Source organism: Lolium perenne, chromosome 6 (genome assembly GCF_019359855.2).
Source record: "Lolium perenne isolate Kyuss_39 chromosome 6, Kyuss_2.0, whole genome shotgun sequence".
Lineage (NCBI taxonomy): Eukaryota > Viridiplantae > Streptophyta > Magnoliopsida > Poales > Poaceae > Lolium > Lolium perenne.
Window position 1 is genome coordinate 56,581,408 of NC_067249.2, and position 13,395 is coordinate 56,594,802.

General features: G+C 51.7%; 2 protein-coding genes across 2 annotated transcripts; one reads left to right on the plus strand and one right to left on the minus strand.

Annotated features, from left to right (window-relative positions):
* Window positions 1-23: 23 nt before the first annotated feature.
* LOC127310498 (uncharacterized) lies at window positions 24-4,760 on the plus strand. The gene is made up of 2 exons (XM_071822154.1): window positions 24-59; window positions 3,648-4,760. The coding sequence occupies exons 1-2, from the start codon at window positions 24-26 to the stop codon at window positions 4,689-4,691; spliced, it is 1,080 nt and encodes a 359-aa protein (XP_071678255.1). The 3' UTR covers window positions 4,692-4,760.
* Window positions 4,761-5,924: 1,164 nt separating this feature from the next.
* Window positions 5,925-9,375, minus strand: LOC127308061 (protein CYPRO4). Its single transcript, XM_051338823.2, has 2 exons — window positions 7,626-9,375; window positions 5,925-6,581 (listed from the first exon to the last, which is right to left on the minus strand). Exons 1-2 carry the CDS (start codon window positions 9,282-9,284, stop codon window positions 6,300-6,302), a joined length of 1,941 nt encoding a protein of 646 aa, XP_051194783.1. The 5' UTR covers window positions 9,285-9,375; the 3' UTR covers window positions 5,925-6,299.
* Between the last annotated feature and the right edge of the window lie 4,020 nt (window positions 9,376-13,395).

The following is a 13,395-nucleotide window of genomic DNA, read 5'->3' on the forward strand; positions in this document are numbered from 1 at the left end:
TGGCGGCGCTCCAGGAGAAGCAGATGGCCCAGTCGGTGCCGCCGTCTCCGGCACCTGAGGTGCCCCCTCCGGGCTCTCATCCAGCACCACCACACTTGGCGGGGTGCCGGCTCCGGTCGCAGGCGGCGCGGCCCCGCCGGCTCCGGCTCCAGTCGCGGACGGTGCAGCTCTGCCGGCTCCGGCTCCGGTTGAAGGCGGCATGCCCCGCCCGCCCCGCCGGTCGGGTCCAAGACGTGTCCGGCGCGGGAACATGTCATCCGGCGTCGGCTGCCGCGTCGGCTCGGCCCGCGTGCCGCGATCGAGCGCTGAGGCCAGCGGCACGGCGAAGAAGGCGCCCTGCGGAAGGCGCAGCACCCGCAGGCGGCGGCGGCGTAGAGCGCGCGATGAAGGCTGCGGCGTCGGCTCCCTCCTTTGGCGCAGAGGCGGCGACGCGACGCGCGGAGCCTGCCGGGAGCCGCCGCCCTGGGCAAACCTGATGGGGGCCCTAGCCGGACAAACAAGGAGAAGATAAGCATAAAAAGTAAGGAAAGAAAAGGAATCAAACAAGAAAGAGAAAGAAAACTCACACGGCCTGCTCCGGAACCTTCTTCGGCTGCTGCCGGCGGAGCTTCTTCGCCTTCGCCTCCAAGGCAGCAGTGGAGCGGGGCTCGCTGGCCCGCTTCTTCCCCTGGCGCGCCGAAGTCGCCGTGGAGCTTGGCGGCCTCGCGCGCAGAGGCACGGCCGGGATCGGCCCCGTGCCGGACGTCGCCGGCTCCTCGTCCTCCTGCTGCTCCGGTGAAGGGGGCGGATTGTGCTCCCCCTGGCCGCCTAGATCAGGCGCCTGCAGCAGGTCGTCGTCGCCGGCCTGGTCGCCGGCTTGATCAGCCGGATCGACGTGATCCGGCGTCCACCTCCTCGTCGCCAGGTCGCCGTCCTCGGCGTTCTGGCGCTCAAAAAGCTAGAAAGACAGAAAAAGCATGAGCAAACAACAAGCCGGAAGTCGGCAAAAGCAAAAGGAAGTCGGCCTCGCAGCCGCAAGCCGGAAGCCGGTGAAAACACAAAGCTTACCCGTTCGGGCGGGTGGTCCCTGTCGCGGGGCGCCAGCCCGTAGTTCCAGTCGTCCGGCATGTTTGCCTTGGTGATGTTATTCACCCGGCTGGCCACCTGGGCCTTGGAGAGCACCGCCTTGGACGTCCGGTTCGGGTCGAACCGGCCGGACATGTGCCCGATTTTGTGGGTACGCCTCTGGAGCGGCAGCACCCGGCGCTCAGCGATGGTGCAGAGGAGGTCCTCGGCAGTCAGCCCGTTCTCGACGGCTGCCCCCAGGAAGTCCCAGAGCTGGTTCACCTCGGCGTCCGGATCCGACGTGCGGGCGTTGTAGCTCCAGTTGATCCGGCCGACTGGAGGAGCCGGATTGAACTCCGGCAGGTTGATCCGGTCGACGAGCTGCCCCTCGTTGCGCACGTAGAAGAACGACATCTGCCAGTTCTTCACCGAGTCAACGGTGGGGATCTTGGGGAAGGGCGTACCAGGCCGGGTGTAGATCGAGGCGGCGCCGCAGGCCCACAGGCGGCCCTCGGTGGTTTGCGCCTTCAAGTAGAACAGCCGGCTCCAGAAGTCGATGTCTGGCCACAAGCCGGCGTAGGCCTCCATGAACGCCACGAAGCAGCTGAGGAGGACGCACGCGTTGGCCGGCAGGTGGTGCGGCTGCAGGCCGAAGTTGTCGAGGAACTGCCGGAAGAAGGTTGAAGCCGGCAGGCCCAGCCCGCGATCAAGATGCGCGCCGAAGACGACACGCTCGCCGGGCTGCGGCTCGGGCTCCGTCTCCTCGCCGGGCGCCCGCCAGACCACCGCCGACGGGATCCGGCGGAGGCGCACCAGCCGCTCGATGTCGTCCTCCCGCATGTATGAGCCCCTCCACGATCCGCTGGCGGAGGCCATTGTCGAGGAAGAGGAAGAAGTTGACCACGAGAGGCGAAACGGCGACGAAGAGCCTTGCGACGGTGGCGGCGACGACGGCGGCTGAGGACGCTCCGTGGAAACGCGCGGCCCCGTGGCGCCGGTTTGGTGGAGTGGCGGCGGCGGCCCGGCGGGAGAACGTCGGGGCAGCTGCTCGCCGGAGTTCGCCAGGAGGTTTTTTGGAGAAGAAGTGTTGGCGTGCGGCGGAACGCTCGAGCGAAGAAAGGAGAGAGCTTGAGCGGGAGGACGAAGAGCGCGAGGAAGAAGAAGGGCGCCTCGGTACCGCTACCGGGGGCATTTATAGCCGCCTGACGCGCCAGTTGCGCGGCCACGTGGCGATCGTGGGCCACGATCGGGATTTACTGCGGCCTTAACTACCCCCACGACGGCAGCGGTTACCGAAAACGGCCACACCACGTTCCCCACTACCGCACCGGATCCGGAGGAACATTGATGTGACCAGACGAACCGACCGCAGAGCCAGGCGTCAGACCGGTCAAGTCGGGTGCAGGACCCGAGGCGGCGGAGACTCCGGCGCGCCGCAAGCCGGAGCCGGACAATAAGTTCAACTCGGACCAAAAGTCATCAACAAGGCGGAGACGCCACCAAAACTTGCGAGAAAACGAAAGCTATACAAGTGTAAAAAGCGGCCGGCTAGAAGCAGCCGGCAGGAACGAGCCGGATGAGGGCGCAGCCGGCTGAATGGAAATTCTCAATCGGCCCCTCCAAGTGCCGTCAAATATATTCGAGAAGCCAGGAAAACCTGCCTAGGTCCTTCTAAACGCAGGACCTTGCCAGCTTCGGGGCTAATGTCGGGGAAGACCGGGTAGGGCAATGGACGCGGAGCAGCCGGCTGGCCACCGGCCGGCTCGCGGCAAAGGCCGGCTGAGGTGCAGCCGGGGGCGCCGTGGCCGGCTGGTCCGGAAGCCGGCTGGCTCTAGGTCCTAGTCGGCCTAGCTACGGCCGCCAATGTCGTAGGCTGGGCCGGCTTCTACAAGCCATATCCGATCGGGGTCCAGACCTCGGACCGACTCGAGGTGGCGAGTCTTGCAATCGGAAGGAACCGGGTTGGTGATCCGGGTTCCTAAAGTCCACGCTGACTCCATCTTCCGTAAAGCGCGGGCACCGTGGAGCAATAGTGCCACGCGCCGGACAGCCGTCGGGCTTACGACGATCCGTGCGCTACGATGGGCGACGGCGACAGGGACACCTCCTCTCCATACCGCTGACCGTGGCAGCCGGATGGGACAGGCCACGACGCCTCAACGGCTCCTGACGTCACCGCCTCGGGAAGGAGCGGAAGCCGGAGCCGGCCAAGCCGGCCAGTAAACTATACGGCCTTATATGTAAAGTGCCGGTGCCTATATAAGCCGCACTACCCCCTCTCGTGCAGGGGATCGATCATTCTCACTTCATTCCACCCTTAGCGCTGCCCTGAGAGAGAGACCATCATCTCCCTTAGCCTCCCAGGAGCAGCCGGACACAGCTCTAGGAGCACCATTGTACTGTGTGATCATCATATACACTCATAGCAGGAGTAGAGGTTTTACCTCCATCGGAGGGCCTCGAACCTGGGTACGTCGCCGTGTCGCTCGTGCCCATACCCGCATCCGGATACCGCCGTGAGATCCCTCAGGAACCACTTCGATTAGCCACCCTATAGCATATGCCGTGACGATACCACGACAGTCGGAGGTAAGCGGTGGCAGGTGCAGGCGGCGCAAGGGCAGCCAAGCGTGAAGTCGCAGAAGCGCAAGCAGAAGCACCTGTATCTGGTGCTGGACGACTGGAACCAGGGCTACACCATCCGCAAGATCGACGACGACGGCGACATCCGCCTTGACCTCAGCGACCCCCCTCTCCTCCGTCTAGCCTCACCCGCGCCAAATTACCGCATGTTCTTCACCTCCCTGGGCAGCCGCATCATCGCCGTCAGCAACCAGCACCCCGCCACCCTCGCCTACGACACGGACACGGCAGCACTGGCCGTGGGTCCTCCCCTGCCGGACGCGCTACTCAACGGCCTAGACATCTTGGTCGTCCCTGCCGCCGAAAAGCTTTACGCGTTTGGGCACTGCGGGGACCGGCCTCATTGCGTCGAGGTGATGTCCTCCTCCTCCTCCTCCTCCTCCTCCTCCTCCTCCTCCTCCTCCTCCTCCTCTGCCAAGCAGCACCCGTGGCCATGCAGCAGCTCTCTGATCCCGAGCAGGGACTGGTCCTGGAGGAGCGTCGCGCCGTTGCCCTTCACCGAGGGCGAAGTGATAAACTCCTACGCCGTGCACCCAGACGGTCGCACCGTCTTCGTCTCCTCTAGCTTCAGCCGCATCTTCTCCTTCGACGCCGGTAACGGTAGTGGTAGTGGATGGAGCTTCCATGGGGACTGGGAGCTGCCCTTCGAGGGTCAGGGATACTTCGACAGCGACCTGGACGCATGGGTTGGGCTCGACCTGGACGGCTACATCGGCACCTGCCAGGTCCCCTCCCGTAGCACCGGCGGCACAGCTGAGCAGCTGGACTGGAAGACGGCCAAGGACAAGCTGTGGAACGAGGAGCAGCATCTGGAGCCTACTCTCACCTGCATGGGCAATGCCAGGTTCTGCCTTGTGGATTCTGTCGAGGGAGAGCTGCAGATCACCACGTTTCGCCTCAGGTACTCTCGTAAGGGGGAGCTGCAGATCATCGACCGCAGCACCAGCTCCTGTCCAGTGCCTAAGTACACCGGCAGTTTCTCACCCGTAGCGTTCTGGATCTAGTTATTTGCTGTTTACTAGGTTGATTACTAGTTCATACAGTATATGCAATGCGACATTAGCTCTCTGTCCGTCCTCCTGGATGTAAATTATGATCATTCCTTTGACTGCTCAAGCCTAGTATACCTCTGCATTTTCGTCTAACTCTTCTTGCTCTCGTTACTGCCTTTAAGTTTTTTTCTTTTGAGGGGAAGCATATCACTTTATTGATTCAAAACATTGTTTACAATAGAAAGACCATCAGGTGGCTCCAAAAGCCAAACCCGACGTCCAACTTCAGCGGAAACAGCTGATCGTGCTAGCCTATGCGCTTCGCAATTAGAAGCTCTATTTTCGTGTCTGAACGAGGCCTCCACCAAGAGACTCGCCAGCTCTTTTATTTCACGTAGTACCATGGTATAGTTTCCTGCATAATCTCTGGCTAAATGATTTACCACCGGTAGACAGTCCAAAGCTACCGTAACCCTCTGTTGTTGTAAATCTTGGGCCAGCGCCAGAGCTTCCCTACACGTCATGGCCTCCAATATTGGGATTGGAGACGCCCTTGATGGTAAGGCTCGATGCTCCCAAGAAGTCACCATTCTCCGCTCGACAAACAACTCCCACCGCTCCATCAGGGCCGGATTTCACAGTCGGTGCATCAACATTGAGCTTCACACAGCCCTCCGCCAGCGGGATCCACTTCGGTTATTTCTTCAGTGACCCCTTCACACTCATCTTGCTCGAGCTCACAATGGACAGCTCTCGCAAATAGTTCTCAATGAATAAGTGTGTCGATAGCGGGCTCTGGTACTCGTCTTCATGGAGTATCTTCCGTCGAGCATACCAAATAGCCCATAGGGTGACATAGTAGATTTACATTATTATTCATAATGGACTGGGCCATAAAGTTACCAGGGGCAGAAGATCAGGAAGCAACATGTCTTTGCTAGTCGCAACAATTTCTGATGAAACAGTTTGGTCTCCAACTGAAGGACCAAATTAAGGGGCTGAGACTTTCACCTGTAATAGTTTCAGTGCAAACATACCCAAAGAATGGTTTGTGGAGTTAAGTACCATACAGCAGTATTCTGTTCTTTTGAGGGTCTGAATCACCACTGTAATTTTTTACATGAACTCATTGTAACTGAAGAACCAACATAATGATCCGCAATTCCACACCTTGTGAACACATTTTGTGCCCAAGCAGTAACTAGCCCAGCTGCAATATGTTATTTCATAGGGACCAACCACAAATGGAACAATCCAACTTCAACCAGAAGAGTATAGCGTCCACATTGCCAATGGGCCTGGGGCATCAAACTAAAACACACAGACAGATGAATACAACACATTTGCAGACTTAAAAAAAAATACCCAACTCCTTAAAAAGGAGTTAAAATTACTAATCCTTCACTCCAGAAAAGAAGTTCAAAGTCAATCTAGTGCAAGTCATCACTGTTGTAAAATAGTTCTACTAGCAATCCATAGAATTACTGATCCAGTCACAATCCATGACTAAATAGATAGTCATCACCACGCTTGAGAGTCCAAATCCGCAAGTCAGAGTAACATGACAACACGGCAACGAAACTGACTGAAGAAACACCAGAGACAGCAGGCAGCACGGAGCTACCTCTGGCTAGATACGCTGAAGGAGGTGACCTTCATGGGTGTCGCCACGACCAGCGGTGCCTCTGGGCAGTCGCTCGTGTCGTACTTCTCGTGCATGAAGCGGCTGGCCACGATGGACTCATCCTTGGGGATCACCTTATAGCAGTAGCAGCTCTTGAGGCCTTCCTGGTTTTGGTAGCACTCGTGGTGGCTGTTCTTCACCTGAAGGAAGTTCCACACCACGCTGTACTTTCCCACCGTCGTGACGAGATGCCTCTCCTGCTTTCCATTCTCAGTGACCTGCATGATTACTAGATGAGCGGCTGGTACTTGATAGTAAATGCAAGCACAATGTTAAGTGCGGCAGCAGATATTCTTAATACAAAAGATGGCCCTTTAAGCTATTGATAGCTAGAAGAAAAGCTTTGTTGCCATGTGCTTATAGTGAAAGAATATCACGTAATTCTAAAGAAGCAGAGGCAACCATCAACAAAAGTAATCCTCAAGGTCACTAATGAGTAATTGCTAACCTTTCCAAAGCAGCTCGACTGAAATATTATAGAACTGTAGAGATAACTACTATGATCTATCAACAAAGGTAATAGAGTTTACTAATGCGTAATTGCTAATAATTCCCTAAGTAGCTCAACCATGATGCAATACACACAAATCATAGCCCAGATTTACATACACTATAAAAAATGGACAGCGTGTCATCCTCAAATCTCAAAACTGGACACTGTAGATAACAAGAAGTACTAAGAGATTCAAAAGGAAAGTAAAGGTAAAATGGTATGTATTTGCAGTAGCTACACTATTCTGCCAGCCATGTAGTAAGTTTGACTGTGGTGACAAATTTTCAATTTCTACAAAATGTCAAACCAGCTTGCTGGTCCTTAACCATTTGCTAGTGTCAATAATGGAGGTCTGATACAGACCAAAAGCAAGGTAGCATATGGAACTTTTAGAGCTGACAGTATTAACAAAAAAATGCCCTCCACAAATATGAAATGTAGTATACATGACCTATAATAGTCAAAAGAAAGTCAACATAAAGGAACAAATCCTAAATGTCACAAGCAGAAGCCACAATACAGAATCTAGCACCATGTGTGACTGAAAACTTTTCTACACAGCATAACCACAAGATGTGCGGGCACAGATCATAAAATTGGTAGTTACGAATATTGAAGCTATCAAATGGTATCACTTCAAGTCAAGTGATTAATCCCTACTAAATGCAACATAACATTTATCTACTAGAAGTATTCAACTCTTCCTATAATGAAACAGTAAGTAAATTTGAACAGGAATTCACAATAGAAAGTGTTAAAATGTACTGACCCATGAGAACCTGCCCTCACGGAACTTGCTGTTGTCCCCTGCAAGATGAGAGTGCAGTGGGCTGAGCTTGAGCAATCTCGGGGCAGCAATCCTGTTCCCCATCCTTCCACCAAATCCGGTCTTCTCCTTCCCATCCTTGTCGATGAAAATGGTGCAGATGAGAATAAGGTAAGAATCCGTTGTCCCGAGTATCCACTTCCCGTCATAAGTGACATCCACATGAGTAATTGGCGAACCCAGCCCTGGGAAGGCCGTCTTTGCCATCCTCATAGAGCTCTTTGAGTACAAACGAATTTTACCATCCAGTGAGCCAACAACAATGGACCCATCACCAGTAGATGCAAAGCACTGGAAGTTAGTCCCCCTGGTGAACTGATGGCCCTGGGTCCATTCCAACACTGGGGACTCCATCGAATTCGCCAAGTTCTGCACGATCCCATGGCGGTCCCTCATATCCCAGCGGCACAATCGGTTGTCATCCAGTCCCAAGAAGGTGGACTCCGACGCATCCATCTGCGCACCCTTGCTGTCGTTGGTGATATCCCTCATATTAATGTCTGCCCCATCCTTGCCGAACTTCCACTGCGAGACCACCCTCCCGGTCTCAATGTCAAGCTGATGCACCCCCTTGGCGTGCGGCTTCCCATCGGTTGCTGGGCTCATCAGGAGCATGTTTGTCTCGGCACGCATCAGAAGCGCCTTCTTGGGTGTGGTGAAGTTTGTTCCCCCTCCGGAGATCTTGACAGAGACGCCCTTCCCATGTATGCCATGCTCGAAATTCTTCACCACATGAATCCCTGCATCCCCAACAAGGAAGCTGTTGTCCAGCGCGCCCAGAGCGAGGCTCTGTATGCCACCACCACCATCGTCCTCCACGGGCTCCTCAAACTCCCTGAAATCCTCCATGAGAGGCCGCAGCATCGGGCTCCGCGCAGGCATCGGGCTGCCGCCGCCCTTGGGGCCTGGCGAGAAGGCGTCGGTGGCGTCCTCCCATATGGACTCGTCCCCGAACTCCGGGCGCGCCCACGCCGCGAAGTCCTTCCCGAACACCTTGGCGCGGCCCTCGTCCGTGGCGGCGACGCCGTAGCTGTTCTCGAAGAGGCAGCTGTGGTATTTCGTGGTGAAGTCGCCGTAGCCGTCGGCGTGCAGGAACTTGAGCGCCCAGACGCCGTCGGCGACGAAGTCGACGCGGCGCTGCGCGGGGAAGGTCTTGAGCTGCAGCTCGGGCCCGACCCTGGCCCGGATCTTGGAGCCCACGGCGAGGCACCAGGGCCCGGCGGGCTCGTCGTCGTCGGAGGAGGAGGAGGGGTCGCCCGAGCGGATGAAGGACGCGGCGGCGAGGCGGTCGGAGATCACCCAGCGCGCGGCGGGGGTGGAGCCGCCGATGTGGAGGTAGAGCTTGACGGCGTTGAGGGCGGCGGTGGGGTTGGGGGTGGGGCTGGGGTTGGGGGAGATGGGGTCGGAGTACTTGAGGTGGAGGTTGCGGAGGTGGGTGTCGATGGCGTCGATGGAGGCGGGGGTGGGCAGCCTAGCTGCCTTGGAGGCGGAGGCGGGGGGAGGGGTGGAGTAGTCGGAGGAGGCGTCGGAGGCGCGGGAGGCGGAGTCGTCGTCGTCGGAGTCGGTGAAGTCGAGGTCCTCCCGGCTGTGCGAGCCCCCCATGGCGGCGGCGGCGGTTAGGGTTTCGGCGAGGAGGCGGACGGAATGGGAGGGGAGCGTGGGCGAATTTGAAATTTGGGAGCGGGGGAGGAGCGTGTGCGGTGCGGCGGAGATCTGGGAGAGACGAGGTACTAAACGCTGAGAGGAGATCAAACGGCACGCCTCCATTCCAAATTTGCCTTTTTATTTTCAAAATTGGTCACTACGGGCACCATGTCAGATCCACGAGTTTGTCCGAATATTTTACTCCCCCACACACTAATATAGATAGATGTATCTACACATATTTTAGTTGTAGATATATCTATTTTAGCATCAAGTAATATGGATCGGAGAAAGTACTGAAAAACTACTCAATTGAGTGGTTTCACGTCAACGGAGATTTGGTGTGCATGAACACCAGCGATCTTGTTTTTCAACAAATATCAAAAATCATATTTTCAAGTTTCAAAAAATTAGAAGAAAAAAATCCGTATATAGTCAATGATGTATCCTATGCATGCAAAATATCAATTTCCAATACTTTATATTTTAAGCTACACAAAAATGACAAAATTGTATATATTAGTTCATTTTCAAATCTCCAGAGATGTCCAGATTTTGTCATATTTGTCTGGCACAAAAAAATGAGCTGAGATTTTGCATGATTGTGAGATGTATCATTAACAATCTTCGAAATTACTTTCACATTGATTGATAACTTCTAAAAATGATTTTTAATTTTCTTAAAATGACGAGAGCGCTGGAGCTCGGTAGCCAAAAGAACTTTCCAGTTTTCACCTTCCTAAAATGATATGCGGGTTTTTTATTTCAACTTATTAAAATATTTTGTTCATACTCAAGCATTACCACACCTTTTTAAGTTGAAGTCTCGGCTACGGGATCTTCGACGCAGTTCAAGCTCCTTCATCATGTTCTCCAATTCGAGGGAGGCTCACTATCCTTCATCAGTCTTAGCTATGTAAGGGAGAGTACTACACAGATATTCCCTAAATGTTAGAGGAAGGGTCACTACCCGCAAGCAATTGGCCAATTTTACCGAACATCATGCCTTCATATCTATGGTAGAGCCCCAAAAATTGTATGAAGCTCTTGAAGACCCGGATTGGGTGAACGCAATGCATGAAGAATTGAACAACTTCAAGAGGAACAAGGGTGTGGACCTTAGTAGATAGGCCTAGCAATTGCCGCAATGTTATCGGCACCAAATGGATCTTAAAAATAAGCAAGATGAGCATGGGATCTTCATCCGCAGTAAGACAAGATTAGTGGCCCAAGGGCACTCCCAAGTTGAAGGCGTGTATTATGGCGAGACAATTGCACCCGTTGCTCGACTCGAGTCTATACGTACCCTTTTGGCATATGTTTCTCACAATGATTTTAAGCTTCAACAAATGGATGTTAAAAGTTTCTTCCTCAATGCTACGTTGTAAGAGGAGGTATACGTGTTTCATTGGATGACCGGCAACAAGCGGTACAAATCCAACTTCCGGACGTTTGCCGTGGTGCTTGGGTACCCCTTTAGTGGAAGGGCCTCAAATGATGATGGCTTGAGCATGGAGTGTAGCCCGACAAGAACAAGTTTGCCCCTCTCTATAGGGAAGATGATTCTCCCGGACTTGCGAAGAATCTCCTACCACTTTATGACATTCTTCTTCGCTCCTTTCATTGAAACATCTCACCAAGTGTTGATGATACGTTACAAACGTATCTATAATTTTTGATGCTAGATGCTTGTTTTACACCAATTTCTATATGTTTTGTTTACACTTCGTGGCATTTTATGTATTTTATGGAACTAACCTATTAACAAGATGCCACAGTGTCAGTTTCTGTTTTCTGCTGTTTTTGTATTTCAGAAAAGTTGTACAGGAAATATTCTCGGAATCGGACGAAACAAAAACCGAAGTTTCTATTTTACTGTCACGAAGACGAAGTCCAAACGGGATACGGAGAAGAGCCAGGAGGTGGCCACACCACCCCTATACGCGGCCCACCCCTAGTCGCGCCTACGTATGGTGTGGACCCCTCGGGCACCCACCGACCTTGCTCTTTCGCCTATAAATTCACATCCTCGGAAAAAACCTAAACACCCGATCCTCCATCCATGAAAAGTTTCGTAGCCGTCGCCATCATTGACCCTAGTTCGGGAGGGTTCTGAAGCTCTTCCCGGCACCCTGCCGGAGAGGGAGATCATCACTAGAGGCCTCTTCATCACCATGCCCGCCTCTAAAGTGATGTGTGAGTAGTTCATCTCTGGACTACGAGTCTATAGCAATAGCTAGATGGTTGCATTCTCCTCCATATGCTTCATGTTTACATCTTTTGAGCTGCCTATCATGATCAAGATCATCTTTGTGTAATGCTACATGTTGTGTTTGCTGGGATCCGATGAATATTGAATACTATGGTTGAGTTGATTATAGACCTATTTATATGTTATTTGTGATCTTGCATGCTCTCCGTTGCTAGTAGATGCTCTGGCTAAGTATGTGCTTGTGACTCCAAGAGGAATTATTTATGCTCGATAGTAGGTTCATGCCTCTAGTAATCTGGGAGAGTGACATTAACTCCTAAGGTTGTAGATGTGTTGTTTCTAACAGGGAGAAAACAACAATGCTTTATCCAAAGATAATTCTATTGTTTACTTTACACACTTTACTTAATGCAATAATATGTTGCTTGCAACTTAATACCCAAAGTTGTTCGGATGATATCCTGAGGGTGGGTATTAGTCATAGATGCAGTTGGATTACGGTCTATGAATCTTGTTGTAATGCCCAAATGAATCTCATAGTAATCATCTTATCATATATGGTTTTTATTCTATCAAATGCCCAGCTGTAATTTTTTTACCCAGCATATTATTTATCTTTATGGAGAGACACACCTCTAGTGAACTGTGAACACTGATAAAACCATCTACTACAAATACCTGTTATGTTTCCTTACTGAAAGCTTTGTTCTCTTTATTTCAATACAAACAAATATCTCTTTTCACACTATACGTTTAATCCCTTGTTTTCAGCCAAACCAGTGAGATTGACAACCTCACTGTAAGTTGGGGCAAAGTATTTTGGTTGTGTTGTGTGCAGGTTCCACATTGTTGCTGACATCGGTACTGCGCCCTGTCAAAGTCAGCCAACAACACCTTCAGAAGTAATTTCTTTCTCCTACTGGTCGATTAAACCTTGGTTTTTTACTGAGGGAAAACTTGTTGTTGTGCTTATCATACCTTCCTCTTGGGGTTTCTCAACTGCATACTCTGCACAACATCAAGCTCTTTTATGGCGCCGTTGTCGGGGAGAAAGAGGGTTTCTGCAAGGGGAGTCTCTCATCTCCAATCTCTTTACTTTGTTACTGTTTTTCTTAGTTTATTTTACTTTGTCTTGTTTGCTTCTTTTTATCAAAAACACAAAAATAGTTTCTATCATAGTTTTTTATTTCTGTTGCTCTGTTTTAATCTTGCTAAAATGACTAATCCCGAGAACACTAAATTGTGTGACTTTACTAGCACAAATAACAATGGTTTCATTTGTACACCTATTGCTCCACCTGCTCCTGAAGCAGCTTTCTATGAAATTAAACCTGCTGCATTAAATCTTGTTATGAGAGAGCAATTTTCTAGTGTTAGTACTGATGATACTTCTTGTCACCTTAATAATTTTGTTGAACTTTGTGAGATGCAAAAGTATAAGGACGTAGATCGGGATATTATTAAACTGAAATCGTTTCCTTTCTCTTTGAGAGGGAGAGCTAAAGATTGATCGCTATCTTTGCCTACAGATAATATTGATTCTTGGGTTAAATGCAAAGATGCTTTCATTGGAAAATATTATCCTCCTGCTAAGATTATATTGTTGAGAAGTGACATAATGAAATTTAAACAATTTGATAATGAACATGTTGCTCAAGCTTGGGAAAGAATGAAATCTTTGGTAAAGAACGATCCCACTCATGGACTGACTACTTGGATGATCATCCAAAAAAATATGTAGGACTGAATTTTTATTCAAAAAAACCTTCTGGATTCAGCTGCTGGAGGTACCTTTATGTCCATCACTTTGGGGGCTGCAACAAAACTCCTTGATGATATGATGATAAATTATTCTGA

What these genes read in the sequence shown, in the direction of transcription:
- LOC127310498 (XM_071822154.1), top strand. Translation starts at nt 24, where the DNA reads ATGGCCCAGTCGGTGCCGCCGTCTCCGGCACCTGAG. An exon ending in CGCCGTCTCCGGCACCTGAG is followed by an intron (nt 60 to 3,647) that starts GTGCCCCCTCCG and finishes AAGCGGTGGCAG; the next exon opens with GTGCAGGCGGCGCAAGGGCA.
- LOC127308061 (XM_051338823.2), bottom strand. Translation starts at nt 9,284, where the DNA reads ATGGGGGGCTCGCACAGCCGGGAGGACCTCGACTTCACCGACTCCGAC. An exon ending in GTGAGGGCAGGTTCTCATGG is followed by an intron (nt 6,582 to 7,625) that starts GTCAGTACATTT and finishes GTAATCATGCAG; the next exon opens with GTCACTGAGAATGGAAAGCA.